Source organism: Notechis scutatus, chromosome Z, assembly GCF_049901735.1.
Source record: "Notechis scutatus isolate UNSWTSFEM ecotype Mainland chromosome Z, rNotScu1.2, whole genome shotgun sequence".
NCBI lineage: Eukaryota > Metazoa > Chordata > Lepidosauria > Squamata > Elapidae > Notechis > Notechis scutatus.
Genome location: NC_142025.1, coordinates 137,833,689 through 137,859,605, shown reverse-complemented (window position 1 = coordinate 137,859,605; position 25,917 = coordinate 137,833,689). Strand labels below are relative to the sequence as shown.

Below are 25,917 nucleotides of genomic sequence, written 5' to 3'. Positions count from 1 at the left end.
TGTATATAACGGTCTTCAACCTGAGTCACATTAAACGCTACAGTTTGTGGTGGGCTCTTAAAAGGATCTGGGGAGACATGTGAATCAGAAGCATCAGGTTGTGCATTACTGATATAAACCTTTCCCTAGAGTCTGACATATAGAGTGTAGGAATGGGTTCACTCTTCAGCAGTTTGCAAGAATTAAGTTATAATGCACATCAAAGCCTGACTGTGTTACAAAACAGTAGTGCTAAGAAATAGCATTTATTCTTACAATGGAGTGTTAAATCCCAAGAAGTAATGACAAGGGACAATGTTCTACCAGGAGATTTAGAAAGATATGCATGGAGTTGAGATCCTCAACATGCCTGAGATGATTTGACCAAAGGAGTATTTTTCCAGTAGTACACCTGTTCAAAGGACCATCCCACCTGTAAGATGGTCTACTGAGCTATCCCATCTTTAAGATGGTCTAACTGAGCAATGGGTTCAAGCCTTTTAAAGGTTTAAACTTTGGTTTTGTGATCATCAAAGAGAGAAAAATATTTGTTAGTAAACTTAAAAGTAGATATGAATGGGGTCAGCAGCTTTTCTGGTGATTCAGCCATCAGTTCTACCATCCAGTATCATGTGATAAGAGGAAGATGGTCTAGTTGGCTGGGGTTTATTTGTTGAGCATGATGAACAGTTTCTCAGTCCCGGCCCAGCCGATAGATGTGATGCTGCGATCCCCGTTCTATTGCAGACACCTCAAACACAAAGGCCACGCACAGGAGCAATTCCTGTGTTTCTTGATCCCGCAAAACCTGTTTGGAAACGAGAATAATAGTTTTTAATGGCAGAGTTCGCTACTTGGCTCATTGAAACAAACCAACCCATATCCTGGAGCAGATGTGTTTAACCTCCTAACCCCCTTTCCAGGGAAATTAACACAATATAAAAAATGCAGGTGGTCCTTGATTTGCAACCTTTTGTTTAGTGACTATTTGAAGTTACAACGGCACCAAAAAAAAAAGTGACTTATGACCAGTTTTCACACTCACGACCATTAAAGCATCCACATGGTCAGGTGATAAAAATTTGGGTGCTTGGCAACTGGCATGTATTTATCTCAGTTGCATTATCCTGGGATCATATGATCACCTTTTGTGACTTTCTCAGATAGCTTCCGACAAGCAAAGTGAATGGAGGAAATCAGATTTGCTTAGTGACCGCATGTTTCTTAACTATGGTAAAAATCAGTCGTAAAATGGAACAAATGTCATTTACCAGCTGCCTTGCTTAACACACACAAAAAATGTTAGGCTTAGTTGTGATCATAAGTGGAGGACTACCTGTAATGTTAAGGCCGGTGTCTCTCTAGTCAGGTCTTTCATGGTAGGGAGTAACCAATGAAACTCTATACTTGATTATGGGGCTGCTCTGGGCATTATCTTCCCTCATGTAACCTGTCCCTCATCCCTCATTGATTGATGCAATGCAGCATTCCACTACAGGCAGTCCTCAACTTACGACCACAATTGGGTTGTTAAGTGGGACATTTGTTAAGTGAGTATTGTCCCATTTTGTGACCTTTCTAGCAATAGGAGCTAAGTGAATCATTACAATTGTTAAGCTAGTAATATGGTTGTTAAGTGAATCTGGCTTCCCCACTGACTGCTTGCCGGAAGGTCACAAAAGGGGAATCACATGACCCCGGGATACCGCAACCGTCATATGAGTTTATCACAGGACTATGGAGATGCTGCAATGGTCATGTATGTGAAAAATAGTCATAAGTCACTTTTTTCAATGCTGTTGTAATTTTGGATGGTCACTAAACAGAAGTGTTGTAAGTTGAGCACTATCTGTATTTTAATGAGAACTATTAACCAATTGAATCTAAGTGTATTACATATACGAATGACTATTCTAGAGGACAGACTTCGGGATTAATAGTTCCTGAGATCACTTACTGTCTTGCCAGGTGTTTTCAGGTGGTTCCTGGCACAGTCCCCAACATCAAAATAAAATATATTTTAAAATGGACATTTTAACATCTCAACATTGCCAAATTTTTCAGGTGGTTCCTGGCACAGTCCCCAACATCAAAATAAAATATATTTTAAAATGGACATTTTAACATCTCAACATTGCCAAATCTCACTGAATCTAGGGCAAGAAGGTTTATCTTGCATATTATTGATCTTGTGATTTCAATTTATAAAAGAATAATTGTTAATATAAATTAGTAACCCTCCAGGCATCCCTGGGAGTATCATGTTGCTAAATCTTGGCTTACGTGACAGTTCTCTCAAAAACACTTTCAATGATGATGGAGAAAGCCATATAAAAGTCTGGAAACCGGTATTTTCAGTGATGCATGTGTGAATCCCAGCAGGCAGCCACAACCTTTAAAAAGGCCCTACCTTCTTAACTCAGGGTGCCTCTCTGTCAGTAAATGGAACGGATATTATATAAGCATATAAAATATCTTTTTATCTGTTCAGTTAAGTCGGGAACATATTTAAAACAACAAAACATTTAATGACTATTCTCACTATTTAATTGATTAAATGTTCCAGACATAGCCTTAATTGCACCTTAACTCATTTTGGGATGCTGAGAAAGAAGGGATCAGATAATCTTCATAAAGACTAACAGGAAACGAGTTTCTGGGACAGGTTTAACTTGCCTGGCACTCCCAGAGAAGCAACTAGCATAACGACTTTTGTTTCATGAAAAGAAAACCTATCTAGCTTAAATATGCCCTCAAACAAGCCATAGCAATTTTGTAAAAAAAAAAAAAAAAAATTATACTAAATTGGTGTTTCTCAACCTTGGTAAGTTTAAGACATGTGGACTTCAGCTCCCAGAATTCCCCAGCCATCATATGCTATACATGTCATAAATTGACCAAGGTTGAAAAACACTGAACTAAGCCCATGGGAACTAGAAACTGAAGTAAAACAGGTTTGGGCAAAATTTTCTGTCTCCCCATTGTTTCCCTGTGGAAGTATAGTTTTGACTCTTTCTCACCCTCCCCATAATTCCTTTCCCAAATACCTGCAGGATGGAGAAATTTTCAAGCACGCTATCCATCATTTGTTTTTCTGGTAGTGTTCGTAGTTTGCGAATAAAATTAATGAGGTACTCGCAAAGTGGTGAACGTTTTATATGGAAAACAAAGCGGCCATTTTCCCACTGAGCAGGCTCAGCTGTCTGGGGAATTGAGGGGATGAAATGAGACAAATAATAAAAAGTAAGACAGATTAGAGAAAAGCCCCAAACCTACAACCATACAATGCATACTTTCAGCAATCAGTTTTTTTAAAAAAGATTTTTTTATCCCACCATTATTACTTTTATAAGTCATTCAAGCCAGCGAACATGTATAAAACTCTTCCGTCTTCCTATTTTCTCCACAACAACCCTGTGAAGTGGGTTGGGCTAAGAGGAGAGAGAGAGTAGTGCAAAATCACCCAGCTGGTTTTCATTTCTAAGGCGAGACTAGAACACATAGTCTCCTGACTGGTCCAAAATTATCCAGCTGGCTTTTATGCCTAATGCCAGACTAGAACTCACAATCTCCTGGTTTCCAGGTGAACATCTTAATCACTATTTCCAAAACGTGGACATTTTACAAAAGTAACATGAGATTCATTATTCTAAATGAAAAACAAAGGCAAATTTCATTGACAACAGGGATACTTTAAAAAACAACAACACCCACACCCACCCAGTTCTTTTGCCTGTTTCCCTTCAGCTCTTGCTAGCATCAAGATCTTTCCATACTGTCTTAGATCGCTGCAGCTTTACTTCCGCATGCCTAATTTTATGAAGCCCAAACCTTTTGCTTCTGTAGGCAAACATCTGATTTCCTGTTTTTTGGCAACTTCCAGATGTGTGGACTTCAACTCCCAGATTCTCCCAGCCAGCAAGGCTGACTAGAGTATTCTGGGAGTTGAGGCCTATACATCTAAAAGTTACTAAATTTGAGAAATACTGCACTAAACTCTGTAGATAAAATAGCACATCAAGGGGAAAGATTTTAGCCCATCCAGTTCCTGTTATGGTAGTTTTCTGCTGACAAATAATCTGTAACATAAAGCTAATCCCAAACTTTTCTGCATTATACCTGGAGTTTAATATACCTGCATGCAAGTAGTAGGCCTATTAAAGCCTAAAACTCTTAATAGTGGTTTTTTCAACTCAAATTTTAAAAAATCAATGCCTTTGATCTGATAGCCTTTCCTGCCCAAGTTCAAAATGAATCAATTCCTGGAGTTTTGTTTGCTTATGATGCAAAAAGTGATTATTATGGTATGTAGAAATAATATTCAATATGAGGTCCTGGTTTAATTATGACACCCCCTGACATGATGGATCTGAGTTCTTAAAGTCAGCAACCAAAACAGATTATGGTCTTGTTGACCGGGGGATTATGGGAATTCAACTCCAGTACAAATAAAGAGCAAAAGTATTAGACTAGTCTAGACCAAGACACACCCACAAAATGAAAAGTACCCATAGTTTGGTTCTCTGTATTGAGAATCCTGAATTTTCTCTTGCAGAAGGGCCGAGGAAACTAAAAGGAGTTACAAGGAGATCCACAGAGGATTTTCCTAGCAACCTTTCTTCTATTGATTATTTCCCTCACCCATTCTTTATCTTCTAAAATCAGGCAAGATGAATTTTGTGTGGTCCCTCCAGACTACAATTCTTGTGCCAACTCCGGAAGTCAGATTCCAAAAACAGAGTGCTGCAGATTTTGCCTCTAGCCAATGAATAGAGAGAGGAAAACCCCCATATCTCTGTGTCTATTTGTTTTTATTTTATGTATTTGCAAATGAAAATTACAAATTCAAATGAGCAAAATGAAAAAAAAAATTAAAATGTGACAGGGATGATAGGCACACTTGTGCACTTATGCATACCCCCTTAAGAATCTTTTAAATATGGGATGAGCTCTCCAGAAGTTGATTAGAATTAAAACAGTGGAAGTTCATAGCTGAGACAACTGAATCGGATAAGATATACCAGCCTTTGACCACACTGCCTATCTCCTTCAATCTTTCTGTTGGAAAATGTCAGTGTTGCCAGAGCAAGACAAGGCCAGATAATGCTGTGCACAGGCCAAATACAGTAAACAGACTTGGAACAGGGCAGCTCTTTAGCACAGTTGCATGCAACAACCGTGACATTCTATGACTGGGTTTCTTAGCTGTAAATTTATAACGCTCTGCTCCCCACATCCCACCCTGGCTCGTCCCAGCATGGCCACCCTCATTTCTGCCCTCAGTCTCAGAGCTCCACCCTCACTACACCCACCTCCAGTTTTTCCACCACCTGTTTACCAAACGAGCAGACTTTGGAGGAGCAACTGAGAGTCAGGGCCCGTGGGCCCTCGTATCGACTGCTCACCCCATAGAAGGCCCCTCCTATGCCTCCAGATTCTTCTCTTAGGAGGGAAAGGTTTAGGTCAGCCTAGAGCAAAAGATTGGAAAACAGAATCAGAACTGTTTTTAACAACTGATGCAAGGGTGGGACAAAGATTATTGAATGTTACTCTCTGGAGCAGTAGTCCCCAACCTTTGTGGCCCAGCTTCAGGAAAGAGAGGGGGACTGCTCTGTGCGAGCAATACACCAGCACACGGGTGTGAAGCTCAACTTGCGAATGGCAGGCTGGTGCGCACGCATGCGAGTGCCCACCAGCCCATTGCTTGCACAAGTGGAGCTGCATGTGCACGCAGGTGCTCCAGCCAGCCTCCTACCAGGCTGTGGCCCAATTCTGAATAGGCCACAGCCTGGTAGTGGGCTGAGGCCCAGGGGTTGGGGACCCCTGCTCTAGAGTAATGCAATGACATTCCCAGTTATTAAGCAACATATCTATTTATTTCAGAAGCTTGGAACAAACAGCAGGGAAAAAGACATTGCAATGGCCATGCTTATCATTTTCCTAGAATATACAGGTAGTCCTCAACTTACAACCACAACTGGGATCAGAATTTCTGCTGTTAAGCAAAGAGGTTGTTCAGTGAGTTGTCCCCAACCTTGCAACCATTTTAGCCATCTTTTAAGTGAATCACTGCAGTTAATTGACTCACACGATGGTTAAGCAAATCCAGCTTCCCCCATTGACTTGCTTATGATCCCAGAATACTGCAGACATCATAAATGCCAGCTGCCAAGTGTTTGCCTTTTGATCACATGACCACGGGGACGCTGCAACAGTCGTAAGGGTGAAAACTGGTCATAACTTTTTTCAGTGCTGTTGTATCTATGGACAGGCACTAAACAAGTTGTAAGTCAAAGGCTGCCTAGATAGAATTCTGTATTAAGGACAGCATATACCCCCAGAGTCCAAGAAAAGCATAAATAAAAGCATAAGCAAATATTATTTCTGATTTGTACTTAGCACAAGTGATAAATATCTTACACTACATTCACCAGTTGTTGATTTTAAAAATAATGATGTTATTTGAACATGAGGATGTGACTTGGAGCACTGTATTGTGGAAGAGGGAATACGTGGCTGGGCAAATTTTAACGCATCCAACAGTTCTAATATTTGTTCTTGATATAAAGCTGTCTAAGGTGACTTAATTATATCAGGATCAGAAACCAAATATCTAAGCAACAGTTTTATTGACAAAGCCTTCCTGTTTCTAATTTACTAGCTGTGAGGAATTAAGACTTGAGGATTACCACTCTTCATAACTGAAAAGAGATTTGTACTGAGGTCAAACACCAACCAACCAGATGTTGTTTAATTCATTAGCTTAGTTTTAAACTCAGTCTTGAGAATGACTTGATCGCTGCTGTTAACCAACAAGCAGATGTGTGCTGCAACAAGCCATTTTGAGAAGTGCGGGATGACTGTTTTCAGATATAGGTAGTCCCTGACTTACAACAGTTCATTTAGTCACCATCTAAACGTACAACGGCACTGGAAAAAAAGTGACTTATGACTGTTTTTCACACTTAAAACCATTCCCATCCTCATGTGATCAAAATTCAGGCGCTTGGCAACTGATTCATATGTATGACCGTTGCAGTGTCCTGACAAGCAAAGTCAATGGGGAAGCCGGATTCCCTTAACAACTGTGTTCCTATTTGAACAACTGTAGTGACTCACTTAACAACTGTGGCGAGAAAGATGGTACAACAGGGCAAAATTCACTTAACAATGGTCATGCTTAGCAACAGGAATTTTGGGGCCAAATGTGGTCATAACTCCCTGAATAACCTAACTACCAGCTCTGAACATGTAAAACATGGATAAGCAACTTGCAAATGTTTGAACTACAACTCCTATAAGTCCTTGCCATTTACTATACTAATTAAAGCAGTTAGGGTTCAAAGTCCCAAGCATCTGGAATACATCAAGTTGGCTTGCCTGCCTCTGCTCTAAATCTATCTACAGACCTATGCAATCTGGATACTAATACCAACAACACACACTGTTTCATGTGAATACTGATCATAAGTCCCAGGAGAGCCTGCTTGTATTCCTGATGATTTGGAAATTCAGTGAGCAAAAGAGCTCTTACCCAGAATTTGACCAAGAAGAAAGCTTGAGGAGGGCCTTGGTCATATAGATCTTGCAATCCACCTCCTTCCTCCGGAAACTTGTCATAGATTTGGCGTACATCCACCATCTCCATGGGTGATCCACATGTGGGTATTGGGCCAATGTAAACAAAACGATGCTGCCGCTTAAACTATGGAGAAGAGAAAAGGGAAGCCAGAGCTATCAGATGAACATAGCCTGCCTCATCTCACAAACTGCTTTCTGGAGCTCTCAAGAACCTGCTGAGAGGTAGGAGAAGCATACCAGAAGTGTGTTCCCTCTGAATGCAAGGATGCACCAGAGGGAAAGGATGCCGTTGACTAGTGACAGCAAAGCATTACACTATTGCAAGGTTGGAACTCACTCAGCAATTTTCAGAATTTGCCTGCAATGGCATCACTCTGACATACTGACATAAATAGGCATAGCCTTTCCAACTTTGAACCCCTCAGACCCGCAGTCGCCAACTGGTGGGCCACGGCGAAAAATGAGAAAAATTTGGTGGACTGCAGAGAAATCTCACCCCCAGAGCACCCCCCCAAAGCAGGCTGCGCAGAAACACAAGGCTGTGCTGCCCACATGGCCCGTTGGAACCCTCCCCGCCCACTCACTCCTTACCCAGAAAACTTGCCTGCTAAATTTCTAATTTTCCTTTTTCCGACCATCATCTGTTCTGCTGTGCTGGGAGATTTAGATTAGCTAGGAAGCAGGAAATGGTTGGATTTCTTGCTTTCTAGCTAGTCTTTAGATCTTCGGCTCTGCTTTTAAGTACAGCCGAACCTCCCTTAGGACTGAAGGTTTGCTTGCAAGCAAATTCAGCGCAGACTCACGGCAAACAAATTTGAGAGACTGAGCTAACCGATGGCAGATAGATAGATCACTGAATGATTCTGTGAGCAACTCAATCTGCCTGCTTTGCCTGATTTTGGGTAAAAGTTGCTCTTTTTTATAAAAAATTCAATTATTTATATAAATATTTATAATATTTACATACAAGCCATGCCCACCCAGTCACATGACCACCAAGCCACACCCACAAATTAGGCCACACCCACAGAACCAGTTAGTGGTCCCTGGGATCTATGATTATGAGTTTGGTGGTCCCTGAGGTCCAAAAGGTTGGCGACCCCTGCCTCAGACATCCTGGATTGAACTTTCAGTGTAATTAAGTGGCCATGAGATAGGTGGAGGTTTTTTTCAGATAAACTTGCTAAACCTGCATAGTTTTCATACATGCAGAAGACAGAAGTTAACCGAAAAGCAGTATCTGCACGTTGGATTTGTATTTGTATGAATCCAGCCTTTTTTTGTTTGAAATTCATGCTTTGACACCTTAGTGCAAGGTTTCTCAATCTTGGCAGATTGAAGGTATGTGGACTTCAACTCCCAGAACTCCCTAGCCAATGTGGAATTCTGGGAGTTGAAATCCACATGTCTCCAAGTTGCCAAGATAGAGAACCATTGCCTTAGTGTGTTGGGTGAAACCAATCGTTTATTATTTAGGTATCTGATAAATCATGGTTAAGCAAATGATACTTCACATAGCACATAAACACATTTACCTACTATTACTTAGAGCTAAGCTAACATTTTCATCCCAAACTTACTGCCAAAATCAGATTTTAAACCATACAATTTTTCAGGTTTGACTTCCAGATGGTAATAGACCTGCTACCATCTTAAAGCTTAAATTCTATCTTTACTTCACCAGGTTGCTTTACCTTTATTCCCAATTCATTCTAATTGATCGTGATAACCTATCTTTCCTCAAAGAACTCTATCCTGTTTATCCTGACTTTCCTGGATGAAGTAAATAAAAATTTTTCTTATTATTCTCTTAATAACTGGAGCGTTAGGTGGGAAGACTGTTACTATCCCAAATAGGTTACTGAGTTTCACATACCAAATAGGACTAAGCATCATTTCTCTAGTTTTAATCTTATTATAGTCAGCTTTACCATTCCTCAGACTTTTCAAGCCAAGTTTACTCTAGCGGATGGAAACAGATGGACCATTGAAGGGGCACACGTGCACCAATTTTACCATATTTCGTTCATTCTGCCATTCCATAAAAGCAGTAAACTCCACCAGTTGAAGTGTTTCTGTACCAATAAGACTCCTTTGCCAAGAGGTAGTTGTGTTGGTCAGACAAGAGCTCCTCCCTGTGGTGGTGAGATAACCTGACAAGCCAAGAGAAAAAGACTTGTGGCTAATGGAACATGGTTAGTAGTACAGTCCTCACTTAATGATGGTAATTGGGACCAGCAACTCTATTGCCAAACAATACAGTCATAAAGAGTGACATTATATGACCGCATTGATTTATGATGGCAGTTATAGCAATCCAAGTTGCTATTGTTACGTGAATTCTGCATGGTCATAGCTTCTTGTGTTTATGGGATTGCCACTGGCAATCTCTTGCTGGTTTCCTCATTGACTCTGCTTATTGGAAGCTAGCAAAGAAAGTCACAAATGGAGATCACATGATCACAGGAAGCTACAGCATCGTAATTGTGAGTTGGTTGCCAAGCATCTGAATTACAATCATGTCTATGTGGATGCTGCAACGACGGGGACCTGTTGTAAGTCCCCCTTGCTCAGTGCCATCGTATCTCGGAACAGTCGCTGAACGGATAGTTGTTCTATCAGGACTACCTGTAAGATAACAAATGGGTGATGGAAATAGGAATAATGCTTACCTGAGGCAACAAGTGTTGCTGCAATTGATGTGATGGGATATGGGGCCTGGAGGATGGGCTTGATACTGAGGAAAGGGAGGACACATAAAAGTAGCAATTCAACAGAAAATGTTCCAGAGATAGACATAAACATGCTGGTTGCAAAAAGATCAATCCAAAACTTACTCTGGAGTAGTTTGGTCTTCATCTACATCCCCAACCCAGAAATGGAAAAGGTCTGTGGACTGCTGAAACCAGAAAGAACATTTAAAATATTCCTACCATTTCTGTGTCATATAATATAAACCAAATTTATTTTGCAAATATGGAAATGTTCTTTAATTGACCCAAATAGTACCCATGATTAAACGTAATGACCATTTTTTTAAAGGCATGTAAGTCTTATAGATTGCAAACACCAAGTTAGAAAAAACATTCTCTTACGTTAATAAAGCAGAATACCTGCTATGACAGAGGCATAAATCATCAGAAAGCATGTGCTATTTTTTAAAAAAATATTCTGATAAACTTGATGCCAGTTTATCAATTACAGATAGTCTTCAATTTATGACTATAATTGAGCCTGGAATTACAGTGATATGTCATACCAGTCATTAAGTGACCAAACCAATTTAGCACCTTTTTTGTGGTGATCATTAAATAAATAGTCATGGTTGTTAAGCAAAACCACTGTCTTCGCTGGGCATTTTGTGCTGGAAACCAGAAGCAAATGCCAATTTCCAACAAAAAAAAATCTCATAAATCATGGTCATGTGACCCTGAGATGCTGCAAACAGCTGTAAATATGAGCTCCCCAAACTCCCAAAATACAATCACATAACGGCAGTGGGAGACTGCGCATCAGAACTTCAACTAGATCATAAGTTGGGGTCTGTTGTAAGTCAAGGACTAAATGCACAGGCAAATAACTAAAGTCAAGGACTATCTACATATAACTGATCAACGTAGAGTTCTTTGGCCAGGCAAATGTCCTACATAAGCAGGTCACTTAACAACGTGGTCTTCCCTCAGGCAATGCTTTCAGAAAGAGCATGGAGAAAATTCCTGGAAAGTGCCCAAACCACAATTTCCCAAATTCTTTAGGAGAAATTAAGCCTTAAACTGCAACAACCTACAACCTGAAATTTGCAGCATGAGAACTCCCCTCCCCCCTCACACACAAAAAGCTCCAAAGAAATCCCAGCTCACAGCCTTTCCCACCACATAATGCTTACAGTGGTGGTGCTGGCTGGATACTGGAGTTCCAACAGGTCTAGTTCCTCCTCGAAGACAGTGGCCGAAGCAAGCTGAACAGAAGTCATGGCTGCCATACTCTGCAGTTCTTGGTCCTTTTCCATTTCATCCTGGGAAGCAGAGTGAGGCAGGAAAGAGAGATGCATTCTGTATTTTAGGAGATCATTTATCTTGCTTTATGAACTCATATTGCCCTTTCCACATAGATTACTACTCTACCAAGGAAATTTTGCATGCATTGAAATCGCAGTGGGCTTCCTATGATAAGTGTCATTCTGAGATATCCAGAGATTTATTTGCCTTCCTTCCTTCCTTCCTTCCTTCCTTCCTTCCTTCCTTCCTTCCTTCCTTCCTTCCTTTTTCCTTTCCTCCCTCCATGTTCCTAGCACTCCTCTATTCATCATCAGCCTCCTCCTCCTCTTATATTTGACCGAGTAAAATCTAAATACATGCTTGCCTCTGATCAGACCCAGAATACTACTACGAGGTGCTTGAATTTTGAATTCACACACGCTGGTCTATAACTTTTTGTAAAATGTGGAGCATGAATGATTAAAAGAAGGATTTGAGACAACCATTTGTCTGAAATGATATAAGGCAGGGGTTCCCAATGCCCAGGCCGTGGCCCATTTGTCGGCCATAGCCTATTCACAACTGGGCCTTGAGTCAGCACACATGCATGTGTGCGCAGCTCAACTTGCATGAACAGAGAGCTGGCGAGCATGTGTATGTGCACTGGCCTGCCATTTGCATGAGTTGAGCTGCGTGCATGCATGTGTGTATGTGTGTGCCAGCCCGCTTGTGTAAGTTGCACATGCACCTATGTGCATCGGCTTGCTGCTCACATGGCCCTGTTCCCCTCTCTACCCTCCAGCCAGGCCACCAAGCCACAAAGATTGAGGACCACTGGTGTTGGGCTTCTTGCCTGAGCAGAGGATTGGACTAGAAGATGTCCAAGGTCCCTTCCAACTCTGTTATAAAAAATGGTTCCACTTGTGTACTCTCTTTATCTAAGCTTTCTTTTCCATTGTGCTGTGCTAACATGTCTATCAGTATCTGATTGCTCTTCCATGAAGGTAGTCAGGGTGTTGTGCATTCGGTTCACAATTGTTCCCCATCCATGTCCTGACCAAACTGAGACCTGCTTAGCTTCAGGTATTCTCAGATCATGTCATGTTGGGTAGGTTTAAGATCACTAGGCTCAACCCCTTCATTAAAGCAAACAGTCAAGAACGGTATCTAGCATTTCTCCAGGCTAGAAATTTAAAAAAAACAACAAAGCCTACACCACCTCAGAAAAATTTAAACGAAGTTAAAAGAGATCCCATCATTTCAAGAAATCTAGGATTCCAAATTTGCAATTAACTTTTTCTCCCATTATTATGACTCCCAAGATATTCCTAGTCAGGTCATATATTTCATTTACTGGAATGTAGTCAAACTCATATACCTGCAATTATCTGTTTCCTTATCTGTTGTGACCCTTTCAACCTGCCTTGAAACGGCTGGGTACAGAAGATTAGCAAAAGATGACATTTTGCATAAATACCGACTTTAGATACTTTATCAGATACAGAACCAATGAAGTATTAATACACTGTGCACCCAGTTCATTATGCGTCATTCTTTCAGCAGGATAGGTATATGATTTTAGCATGAATTAGTCAAAATTGATAGGGAAATCTCTTACTTTGAGCTTGGCTTGAATTTCCCGTGTTTTTCGCCGGGCCAACACCTGGATGTGACTGGAGACCTGAGAAAGGATTCAGAGATAGAAAAAAAAAATGGTTTGAAGGAGACAATAGCAGATTTCATTCCATCTCCCACAAACTTAATTCTTATAACTTACAGCTCCCTGCCCAAACTTCTTGTTTACCTGTTTCCTTGTCCGTGTTTTCCCAGTCCTCAACTTGATATAACGGGCAATGAGCTCATTACGACCTGCAAGACAAGAAATGGGAAAAGAGAAAATGAGAAAAACAGTTGGGAAATAAAAACATACTATCCGACATTATGAGCTCCATGTGGGACAGGAACATTTTTTTTCAGGTCATTCTGTCTGGCCATGCCATTGTTAGTAAACCAAATGGCTACATTAGCAGAGGGAAAGCTTGGGTCTCAGATGTCTCAAATTCTGGATCATGTGGATAAGTAGATACCCAGATTTTATATTTTACCGACAGACAGACAGACAGACAGATTAGATAGATGGATAGATAAGATAGATAGATGGATAGATAAGATAGATAGATAGATAGATAGATAGATAGATAGATAGATAGATAGATAGAGAGAGAGAGAGATAGAGAGAGAGATAGAGAGATAGAGAGATGGATGGATGATAGATGATACCGTGTTTCTCCAACAATACGGCCTCCACCAATAGGAAGGCCCAGCATGTTTTTGGGGCATAAAATCAAATTAAGCCCCTCCCCCAAATTTAGGCCTATCTTAAAATATGCAAAAGAAGGGGAAGGGCGGGAGACTTGCCGTTAGGAGCGCCCGGCGGGCAGGAATTCCTCGCCACCAGCCGCTCCTAATGGGCGATCATGGCGAAGCGCGGAGAGCTCCCTACTCCCACCAAACACCTTTGCTGCAGACACCTTTGGCACCCGCCACTGTTGCTTTCCCTTCTGCCCATTCCGCCGCCGCGTTTGGAGCTGGCGCTTCCGTGTTGGAGTGTCGCCGCCATTTGGAGCTCCAAGCGCGGAAGTGGCAGCTCAAACATGACGGCGGCGATCATTTCATTTTGGTCCGCGAAAGTTCAGAGCGAGCAAGAGAGGAGACTGCGATGCCTCCATCCGAGATGGCAACCTCACTAGTGGATCACAACGTGGCTGGAAGCCCGAATCGGCGGGATACGATGGCAATCTTTTTGGAGCGAGAGGAAAGGGAGAGAAGAGTTGCGGCGTAATTTGCAGGAGGAAGTGGGTGTACCCCACGGCAGGGAGCCCAAGGAAGAAGGGCAGTGGCAACGGAGAGCGTCCGTAGCTCCGGAAGCAGCCTAGAGACGCGCCCGGGAAGAGGCGCAGATGCTGCCTTGTAGTCCCCAAACCAACTGCGTGCGCCACCTTTAGTTATGTGCGCTCCGCTCTCTGGGTATCTCCGTGTGATCGTGACCCTGTCCTTTCCACCTGGCGCCCTTGCTGCTTTCTGGCTCTTTAGCGACCGGCTTCGCGTTTGGAACACATTCGCATTTGGAGTTGGTTTGGGGACTACAAGGCAGCATCTGCGCCTCTTCCCGGGCGCGTCTCTAGGCTGCTTCCGGAGCTACGGGACGCTCTCTGTTGCCTACCGGCCCTTCTTCCTTGGGCTCCCTGCCGTGGGGTACACCCACTTCCTCCTGCAAATTACGCCTCGCAACTCTTCTCTCCCTTTCCTCTCGCTCCAAAAAGATTGCCATCGTATCCCGCCGATTCGGGCTTCCAGCCACGTTGTGATCCACTAGTGAGGTTGCCATCTCGGATGGAGGCATCGCAGTCTCCCTCTCTTGCTCGCTCTGAACTTCGCGCGAACCAAAATAAAAGATCGCCCGCCGTCATGTTTGGAGCTGCCACTTCTGCGTTTGGAGCTCCAAATGGCGGCGGCACTCCAAATACGGAAGCGCCAGCTCCAAACGCGACAGCGGAATGGGCAGAAGGGAAAGCAACAGCGGCGGGTGCCAAAGGTGTCTGCAGCAAAGGTGGGAGTAGGGAGCTCTCTGCACTTCGCCATGATCACCCGTTAGGAGCGGCTGTTGGCGAGGATGCAAGGGGGGAATTAAGTCACCCCCGAAAAGACAGCCTAGCCGTTTTTTCGGGCTCAAAAAAAAATAAGGCCCGGCCTTATTATGTGAGAAACACGGTAGATAGATAGATAGATAGATAGATAGATAGATAGATAGATAGATAGATAGATAGATAGATAGATAGATAGATAGAGACAGACAGACAGACAGACAGACAGACAGACAGGTGGATGGGTGGATGAGGGGTGAATAGATGGATGGATGTATAGATAGATAGATAGATAGATAGATAGATAGATAGACAGACAGACAGATCTGTCCATGTCATGTACCATAAATCTGAGTATACACGGAACAATAAAAATCATAAAAAACACAACAAAAACTCCCAGCACCCCAAAGGCAACACATTTCTACACAGCCAGATTCAAATCTAACTTCTGGGCTGTAACTTCACTCATCGCTCTGGCTGGGGAATTCTGGGAGCTGAAGTCCATATGTCTTAAGGTTGCCAAGATTGAGAAACATCATTCTAAGTCTAAAATGCTGGTGGTTCCCTCTGCTTTGTTTTTATGAGATCCTCGAGAAGATTCACTGTACACAATTTCACTGCATCCAGGACTCTGCCATTCAAACATGCAAGCTGATAAATGCAAGCTGACCTTGCATTTATGTTTTTGGAGAGATTAGAACCGTGTTCATTGTTTTTAAATTGAACTCAATCCTATGTATTTTTTTTTTTTAAAAAAACTGTATTCTGTGGTATCCACAAGCGTTTTCATAAAGAATCATGGGGTTGGAAGGGATCTTAGAGGTCATCTAGTCCACCCCTACTCAGTGCAGGAATGGAAATTCGGGATAGGGAAGCTGAGGCTCACATGTCTACCTACCATACATCTTTCCCTCATCTGAAAGAATGATTTTGCGCCTCCCGCAGGGTGGGTAGATTGCCAGCGCCTCCTGGAAACTCTGCTCGATGTCCGGGCTCCATATTCCTTCGGCATCACTATCCAGACCTTTTCCCCCAGCTTCCCCCATCTCTCTGGAGGGGCTGGCCTCCTTTGCCCAGCTCTATAATGCCAGGAGAGATACCTAGGAACAGAAAAGCAGAAGAAACGTTGAATCTGAGTTAAGGCTTCATAAAACCAATTCAACAGCAGCAAAAGGGAAAGTGGTCCATTCAAGGAACTGTTTGCAATCTAATCTTTTCTAGATACAGGTAGTCCTGAACTTACAACCATTCATTTAGTGACCGTTTAAAGTTATTACAGCACTGAAAAAAACTGACTTCAGATCATTTTCACACTCACGACCGTTGCAGCATCCCCATGGTCATGTGATCAACATTTGTGTGTATGGCAATTGGCATATATGGTAATTGCAGCATGTGATCACTTTTCGTGACCTTCTGACAAGAAAATTAATGGGGAAGCAAGATTCACATAACCTTGTTTAGTAACAGAAATTTTGGGCTCAGTTGTGGTTGTAGGTCAAGGATTCCAATGGATTACATATCCTATCACTTTCAGCCAGCATAGTAAAACAGGTGTTGCAGTAGAAAAAATTAAAAACCATCTCTCCACAAATCCTCAGTTTGAGTCTCCCAGGTTTTATTAGACTATCGCTTTGATCACACATTTGGATCTGGTTGGGAAGAACGGAACTGCACTCCACCATCATTTGAGGGCCCAAAGCCAAGAACATCAGAGATAAATGATTTTGTGTGGCAGTTCTGAAAAGATAGAATATTTGCAAAGCTGATATAAGGGAAGAGAAAGAGCACCGGCTTATATATAGATTAAGAACCAGACCTTCATAAGACCAATCAGGCTTGAAAAACAGGGTTCAGTTCCCCTGTTTTAAAAAGACAAACAAGGAATTTGGATGCTGACAACCAATCCCGATGCACACTTTGTTTTCACTATTTTTGTTTAAAGATGGTATCTGTTGGTATAAAAAAAAATCCTTCCTTCCTTCCTTCCTTTCCCTTCCCTTCCCTTCCCTTCCCTTCCCTTCCCTTCCCTTCCTTCCACTGTATTTACAATCCACCATAATCCCAAAATACTCAGGGCAGCCCACAAAATCACCCAAGAGAAAACCAAAATCATCATCTAACTAATTTGAACACAAAAAGCAAAGCAACTACAAAAAGCAAAGTAAAATTTAAACTCGATAAAAATTAAGTTTGACCTATGCTCAGTGGAGACTGAAGGTGTATTGGAACAAAGCCATTTTAACCTTTTGTTTTTAGTTGTGGTAAAGTGGGGGCTGCATTTAATTTGTGGGGGAAGTGTACCATAAGCAGGTGTTGGCTGACATATCCTGATGCTGTGGGGTTGCTTTAAAGAATGCCCAAGTCTTTGCATTGAGCATGGAAGCCTAACAGCAAGTGAAGAAGTGACTTTAATATACATATTATACTACCAATAATCCTGCTGCTATATTTTATACTAGCTGCAGTTTTGGTTATCTCCAAAATCAGCTGCAGGTCAAGCCCATTGTGAAGACAACCTCAGAACTGGGGCTCCTTACAGTACTGTATGTCGGTATCTCACCCAAATGTCTATGCCTTCAACCTGTAGAACTGCTTCTGAACTCAAGGTGGCGGGAAAGATATTCCCTTATGAATTTCAATCACCCACCACTAGGGGTGGGATTCTACCGATTCTGTCCGGCTCTGTAGAACTGGTAGCTTTGAAGAGCAGCAGACACAGAACCGGTTCTGTGTCTGCTGCTGTTTTGGCCCACCTGATTGCCCGGGCTCTTGGCTGTCCTTTATTTCCTGCTTTTTCAACCTCAACTGCTTTGCGCGGCACAGCTGCAGTTGAAAAAGCAGGAAAAAAGTGCTTTTTCAAATGCTGCGCACCTGCGCGTTGTAAATGTAAATCACCGAACCGGTAGTTACACTGCTCGGATCCCAAAATGTAAATCACCGAACCTGTAGTTACACCAGTCGAATCCCACCCCTGCCCACCACCACCGAGCCAACGCATTATGAACCGAATTTCTCCTGTCCCATCCCCAACTCACTTCTTACACTGACCTCCTCAGTTCAGACGAATCTGTTCCTTCTATTGTAACACCAGTTAAAGGGAAAAGAGAGAGAAAATGCAGGAAAAGATTTACAGATGCGATTAGGAAAACACAAGTAAGGAAAGTTGCAAAAAAGTATCATCAACTTCATCCCCAAGTCAATAGAGAGGCTGCAAAAAAAAGTATCCATCTAATAACCCCTACATTAATCAGGCAGCTACATTAAATACAATTTAAAAAATATCACAAATTGGATCAACCTCTTGGACTAAGTATTGGCCTGGTTTTAAATATGAACCTCCAAGGAAAAGATTGTTGATCTCAGACCTCGGTTACCTTGTGCCTGGTGCTGTGTCCTGAAGTGGCAGGATGAGACTCCCAAGATGTTCTGCAGTGGCAATAAAGTCCAGCTCCTCCCCTTGAGGCTTATCCTGAACCCTCACACAGCCTTCTCACCCACCAGCATCCAATGGCAGAGCACTTTCATTCTGCTGCCCGGAAGTACAACGGATGCTTCCAAATGAGGCCTTTTGGAGCCAGAGAGGTGAAGGAGGGAAATTTTATGCCAACATTCAAATTGCAAGGCCGGGTCTACCACAGGATAGGGAATATCATGGTGGGGCCTCAGCAGCAGCCTTCATTTCTCCAGATATACTTTGTTGGTGATGTGATACAAGGACAAATTTAAATTCTCATATGTAATCCAATATAATAATTTGGATTCTGCCCTACATATTGTAAGCTGCTTTGTCTCTTAGATAGCCAACTGCCATGTAAAAAACCCAAACTGAATAATTTTATAACAACCATGAAAGAGAGGTTAGCTGGCAAGACTAACCTTTTTCAGTCTAGCTAAGAAGAAGCCCATAACTAAATGGACCTCTATTATTAGATAGTTCTTAATAGCTTGACATCTAGTTATTTAACAAAAGTTACTGCTGATATTTGTAATCTGAATATAATAATGTTTGTTGGAAAACCAGGGGTGGGCTTCAGTGTCAATGGTGGAACAGTTCAGTGCTGGTTCTTAAAATGTATTCTTATGCCAAACTTGAGCTTGGAAATTTAACATTATTTCAAGTGCGTGAGCATTACTCAAATCATTAGCTGCAGTTGGTAGATTCTTGACTCAAGAAAGCCAAGAAATATATAAACAAGCCTTACAACCTTGATGTCTGCTCATGTTTTGCACTCGGGTAGTCTGGAATTACACTTATCACAAAGATGTTTTGTAGAAATAAGGCGCCTAGTGCAATGTTTCTTAACCTTGGCCACTTGAAGATATGTGGACTTCAATTCCCATAATTTCTTAGCAGGAATTGGTTGAAGCCCATACATCTTCCTGGGGCCTAGATTGAGAAATATTGCTCTAATGGATGATTAGGGTGATCTAATTGGATTAGAGACCCAAATAAATTTGCCCATTTGGTTTCTCTGTCAATTTCCCATTTTCGCAGATCAACTTTGTCTAATATAACCAATGTTGGCAAATATATGCATTTTTTATATTGTTATGCATAAACATTTTAGAGGCTGGAAACTTTTCCATTATAACATATATTTTTTACTAGCATTCTTGATTGGAAATAAAAGTAAAATCAAGCTGCAACTACACTTTGGCTCAAAAATCAGTTAAAGCCACTTTCAAATGCAGATTAAATAAATATACTTTATTCATTTTACATAGCCATCCATCTTACATCAAATTTTGGGTGGCTCCTAATCAACAATTAAAACAACATCAATAAAAACCAGCATTATACATAAATCTTTTAAAAATATTAAAAGATATAATTTTAATATCTTTAATATAAACATTAAAAACCTGGAACCAAAGTAAGACTTCCAGCATCCTGGTTAAATCATCTCATCTGCCTCAACCTATGCAAGCACTTGAAGGAAAAACAAAGCTTTAAATGCTAGTCAGGAGGTTGGAGTGGGGTGGGTGACGTAAATGCTTCCTGAACCTCAAAGGGAAGGGAGTTCCATAGGACAGGGGCTGCCATGGAAATGGCATCTTTCCTTAATCCCATAGGAAGGTAATGTTGAAGGGAAGGGACTAGGAATGTTCCCTCTATCTGACCAGGCAGGAAGGGTAGACATCCTTAGGGTGAGGTTGTCCTGCAGATAACCAGGCCCTGTGTCATATAGCTAGCCCTCGACTTGCAACCATTCATTTAGTGGCCCAAGTTACTATGGCACTGAAAAAAGTGACCGACTTGTAACCATTTTTCACACTTATGACTGTTGCAGCATCCTCATGGACATGTGATCAAAATTCGGATGGTTCACAAGTGACTCATTTTTATGACGGCTGCAGTGTTCTGGGATCACATGATCACTTTTTGCAACCTTCTATCAAGCAAGTCAATGGGGAAGCCAAGATTCATTTAACAACTGTGTTATTAACTTAACAATTGCAGTTTATTCACTTAATAACTGCAGTAAGAAAGATTATAAAATGGGTGAGAACTCGTTTAACAGCTGTCTCACTTAGCAAGAAAAATTTTGGGCTCACTTGTGCTTGTAAATCAAGGATTACCTGTATAAGGCTTAAAAGGTAATAACCAGCATCTTGAATTGCACCCGGAAGGAACCTGGGAGCAAGTACAGTTCAAGCAACATGGATATTATATGGCAGGCATTCATTTGTGCATACACGAGATCTAGGTTGCACGTGTGAAACCATCCCCCCTCCACCAGACTGTGGAGCCAGAAAGATTGGGGACCGCTGTTATATGGGTAAATCCAGGGGCATCCAGCACTGTGTGTACCTCCAGATTCTGAACTAATTGTAGCTTCTGGGTGGTCTTCAAAAGTAGCTTCATCTAGAATGCATTGCAGTACAGGTAATCCTCCAGTTACGATTGTTTGCTTAGTGACCATTTGAAGTTATGACAGACCTCTCCAGGGGTACTTATGACTTGGTTCTGAAATTCTAACAGCTTCCCCAACAACTTGACAACTAGCCTGCATTTATAGCTGTTTGCTGTGTCCTGTGGTCATATGACCGCATTTAAAGACATTTTTGCCAAAACCCAGCATTTACTTCTGGGTTTCAGCAAAACTGGCCCAAGACAAACAATTGTTTTGCTTAACAACTGTAGCATGACTGCCACAAAAAAATGGGCAAATTTGGATCAGTCATAAGAGCGACTCACTTTACGACCATCATGACTTACGACTTTATTGGGCAGGCTCCATTACAGTTGTAAGACAAGAATTACCTGCAATTCAAATGGGAAGTGACCAATGCATGAATGACTCTCTCCTTCACTTCTTCTACATCCTAAGGGTGAGGGCATATAGTTAAACAACTTAGCCAACACAGCACAAAGGCCCCCTGTTCTTTACATGCATTGTTGCACATAACACGGGCAGAAATCTTATCACACTGCAATGGCTGCCATCTTGATTTTTTTGACCTCACTCTGTGGCTCTGTAGATACCCCTGGAGAAAAGCTTTCCTTACACACACTCAGTGGGCAGCCAAAACTATAAATTATATTGCAGAAGGTATTTGAGGAGCATAATAATAATAATTCTGTAGGGAAGGGGTGTCAGAAGGAAGCAGGAAGAATTATGGTTACCAGTTAAACAAATGTGCTAAAGAGGCAAGCTTCCAAAAAGTTTTTTTTAAGTGGATTAGAATAAAATAATAGAACAGAATAACCGACCCCCTGCTGAAGCAGGAAACTCTATACCATTTCAGACAAATGCTTGTCCAATTTCTTCTTAAAAACCTCCAATAATGGAGCACCCACATACCCTCTAATTTACAGATACTCCTTGGGGTGATCCATTGTGCCAAGAGTTTTGCTTAGATAAGAATTAAGCACTGGTTTGTGTTTATGGACCATGGCTTAACATAAATACAACCAATTGTGGTTTATTCAATAAACAATGATCAAACCTAAGTCAGATTACTATAAGTAAGAAAGCTGTAACTAGCCTGAGGCTGGCACTCAGAAAGTACAGTATCATGCTGGGAAATGAAACAGATCTAAAATGCAATTTTCTGAAGGGAAGATCAAATCCCCCCACACATACTACCCTTCCAGAGTGGAAGTCCAGCATATACTAATTAAGCTTCATCCAGAGAAACTATACCCCTCAAAGAAAGAGGGAGACCCACCCTCACTTTGTCCCCTCCCAACCTATGCTGTTTCTTGTCAAGCTGAAACCCAGTTCTCTGCTTGGTTATTCCAGTTCAGATGACCCCTGGAGCACAGTTCATCACAAGACAAAGAAACCCTCCAGCCTGGATTACATCTTGCATTAAAGACAGGAAGAGGGTTAGCTCTTTCATCTCCAATCAGATTTTTCCTCTTCTTTTTATACACAGCATTTTGGCCTGTTTCCTTTCCTTCATCAACCACAAGGCTGCAACAGCTACAGTCAAATAACTTTTTTTTACATTATTATGACTATTTTACAAAGTACTAAATCACTTCCCTGATGTAAGATTAATCAGAGCCCCCAGCTTTTTCAAACCCGAGCCAAGGACATGGGTCTATGGAAGTTAAAACAACTGATTTGTTTTGACTCTACTCTGACGTTTTGCCTCTGCTCTGACGTTTCCCCCCTGGTTTTGAGAATCAATTTCCAAGTACAGTTAGGGAGGAAAGCTGTTATTTTGACTAACATCCCTTCAACAAAACTCCACTTCACACTTCCTGGGAGTGTTTCCCACTCAATTCGATGTCCTGTTTCTACCCTTGCAGTCTCGAAACCACTAATATATAAGTGATTTTCAGAAAGAGTCCTAGTTCTGAAGCAATGAGCCATAGAAAGATCTAGATCAAAGGTAATTGTGTGTCCCTCACAGAAAAAAAAGTGAGTTCAAAAAAAAAAGGATAAACACTGAATTTGCCTTGAAAACACTTAACTTACCAAAGAAAAAGGAATAAAAAAACCTGAAATAACAAAAAACCTGAACAATTTTCTTCTTTATGGATAAATATGTTCAAAGCAACAGTATCAAAACATGAGAAGAAAATGGATGCTGAATCGGGTTTCTTAAGTGCTATCACAACACACACCTAAACTAGTAATTGCTAAAGAAGATGAGTGTATAGTACAGCTGTGACAGTACAAAGCTGAAGGGTTTTACTATAGAAATGAGTCAACCATTCTAAGATGACGCCAATTGCCACCTTAATCTATATTCTTGCTACAGCAAATCCACACATAAAGATAAAACAAAGAACAGCAAAATGTATGAGTGAAGGGGTGAGATCAGGTACTTGTAATACAGAATTGCACCACTGGCAGTGTTTGATTTACTTTATGGAGGTTTTTTTAAATAGATTAAGAAATGGTTTGAGTTGCACAGGAAGTTAAGAAAAGCAGGCTGCTTGTGCCCTCCACACAGCAGTAATGGGCCCCAGCCTTATCCTGTAATTTGAGTAACATAAGCACCCATGTGAAAGGTCATGTTTGTTTTTGGAACAAGTCACATCAAGGTCTTGGGCAAATGGAAACTGCTGTAGACAAATCTCTCTTTCACACATGGGGGGGAAGAAGAGGAGGGAGCATTAGTTAACTAGGCCTTCTCTCCTTTGAAAGCAATCAAATGTAGAAAGCACCACACACTCACATTAGTAATCATCATATCAGACATCCCATATGAAACATGACAACCTAATCACAATTCATCTTTGAAAAAAGAGAGAAAACTTTGGAGAGTACCATAGTGACATTGCTGATGCTACTCATATTCTGAAATAAATCAACTTTGGGAAACATTTTTCTCTTTTTAAAATCCCTGCTATCAACTCAAAGTGCATCATAAAAAAAACAGTTCTTCTAGACGCTGTTCTAAAATCTTTTCCTAACTGTGATGAAGGCATCTGTCAGAACAACATGGGAGAAATTGAACCGACAAAGATACGAAACTGGAAGATCAGGATCTACCAGGAGACTTCCAAGATGATTTATTGCATATTGTCAATGTTTTCCGACCCCTGAGGTTTAGCACGACAGCAATAGAAAGGTTATTATATTTGCACATTTACTGGAGTCTCAGTATTCCTGGCTATAAAATGGGGTTTTGTTTATGCTGGCAAGCAATTTTGTTCTTCAGGATTGCAAGTAAAAACGAGCAGGCAGAAAATAGGTACACAATAAGATCTCCTGAACCATGCACAAAAATCACTAGGAATGGAACTGGAAGTTTACTTATCGATAAATCCCTGAGTTCTATTAAAAAGCAAAGCTCACACACCCCCTTTCCCCAGTTGTTTTCTTCTGGCATAGAATACAATCCCTGGAAATTACACACAGCAGAATGTCAAACTTGGGACTTCCTACTGCCACAGAATGCAAGAAATTACTTTTGCTTTAGCCTGCATGGATCCAGATTACAGGTTCTTCACTGTTCACTGAATTAATTATTTTTTTAAAACACTTAGTCTTATGAATTATAATTGGAAAAGTTTTCAACTTGTTAATATGGTTCTAAATTCTGACATGCCAATTGTTTTAAAATTATCCTCCATTATCTGGCTCAAGTTTATCATTATGTATACTCACAAATAAGAAATATTTTTGCTGCTCTTATTATTTTTATTGGGTGCCAGCTATGATTGTGGCTATGCATCCCTTCCTGAATTACAGCCCAGTTTCCCAAAATGTAATCAGCAATGGAATTTACACACCTTTAATTGAAACTCTCAAAGCTGATCCCTTTGCAACCAACAGGGTTGGCACACTCAGACTAATAAACCCTTGGTTTAAAAACAAAACATTATCAGTTCCCTCCCCTTTCTCCAGACAAAGAAAAATGTCCAGGTACACATCCATGTATGCAAATGACTGATTCTTTTCTCCAGCCTTTACTTCAAGCTTTCTCATGTATAATACTTTTTTCCCCATGTAAACAGAGCTCTCCGTTTGCTTCTTAAGAACACAGAACGAAAGTAAGACATACTGCATGTGAACAATCGTTTGGAAACGGGCACTCAGTTAGGTTAGATGACAAATGTTGATTTTTAGAAATATCCAATCAATTGAGAAATAAAAACAGCAGTTCTACATATATACCTCCTTAAAATCCCAGACCAACCCCCCCACATTTAAATTCAAGGGTAAACGTATTTCCACCCACCTCACAAATAGAGAAAGTTAATTGCAGTATTACTTTCCCGTTCCGCAGCAGAATCTGTTTTTTTAACCAGTATCTTTTCTAATAGGATTTGTTCCCAACAGGAATCTGATTAATCACTGGTTTTTTTTAAAAAAAGGATGAATTGGAAGGGAAAAGAGTCTTACTTACTTTCAGAAGACACTCAAGAGCTTGGTTTTGTGTGTGCTAGTGGAGGAGAAAAGGGGAAAAGGAAAGGAAAAACTTTATCTGAACTTTTGCTTTATTAAAAAAAAAAAAGTTGTGAAGGACAAGGGAGAAAAAAAAGTGAGAGATAATAATGAAGCGCTCCACTGGCAGGGTTAATTTTGGTTCCTCCAAGAAGTTACTGCCCACTCATTAGGATTGGGAAAAAAAGAAGAGCTAAGATGTGGTAGTGTATGCAAAGAAGCAACAGGCCTGCGTGGTATTTTGGAAAGGTGACAGTTTTCCTCTGGAATCCTTGGAATGAAGCAGAGGAATTAAATGAGCAGCAGTGAGTCAGTTTCACAGGGGGAGGAAGGGGCGGAGTTGGAGGCAGAAAGAGGCGGGGTCTAGAAGACTGATAT

The 25,917-nt window shown here is 41.3% G+C and overlaps 2 protein-coding genes across 7 annotated transcripts in view; one reads left to right on the top strand and one right to left on the bottom strand.

Moving 5' to 3' along the window:
* Positions 1–25,917, top strand: part of LOC113418548 (leukocyte antigen CD37) — a 60,273-nt gene that overhangs the window by 23,074 nt on the left and 11,282 nt on the right. The gene's annotated exons all lie outside the window — the stretch shown is intronic.
* TEAD2 (TEA domain transcription factor 2) lies at positions 230–25,866 on the bottom strand. 5 transcript variants are annotated; one of them, XM_026677469.2, is made up of 12 exons: positions 25,502–25,866; positions 16,083–16,284; positions 13,342–13,406; positions 13,156–13,218; positions 11,447–11,575; positions 10,398–10,459; positions 10,233–10,297; positions 9,577–9,713; positions 7,514–7,684; positions 5,292–5,447; positions 3,027–3,182; positions 230–787 (listed from the first exon to the last, which is right to left on the bottom strand). In XM_026677469.2, the coding sequence occupies exons 2-12, from the start codon at positions 16,228–16,230 to the stop codon at positions 674–676; spliced, it is 1,266 nt and encodes a 421-aa protein (XP_026533254.1). In that variant the 5' UTR covers positions 16,231–16,284; positions 25,502–25,866; the 3' UTR covers positions 230–673. The 5 variants fall into 5 exon arrangements, with proteins under 5 accessions (XP_026533254.1, XP_087802421.1, XP_087802422.1 ...); XM_087946295.1 differs by having other exon boundaries at positions 5,385–5,447; positions 25,502–25,865; XM_087946296.1 differs by having other exon boundaries at positions 5,385–5,447; positions 7,514–7,678; positions 25,502–25,865.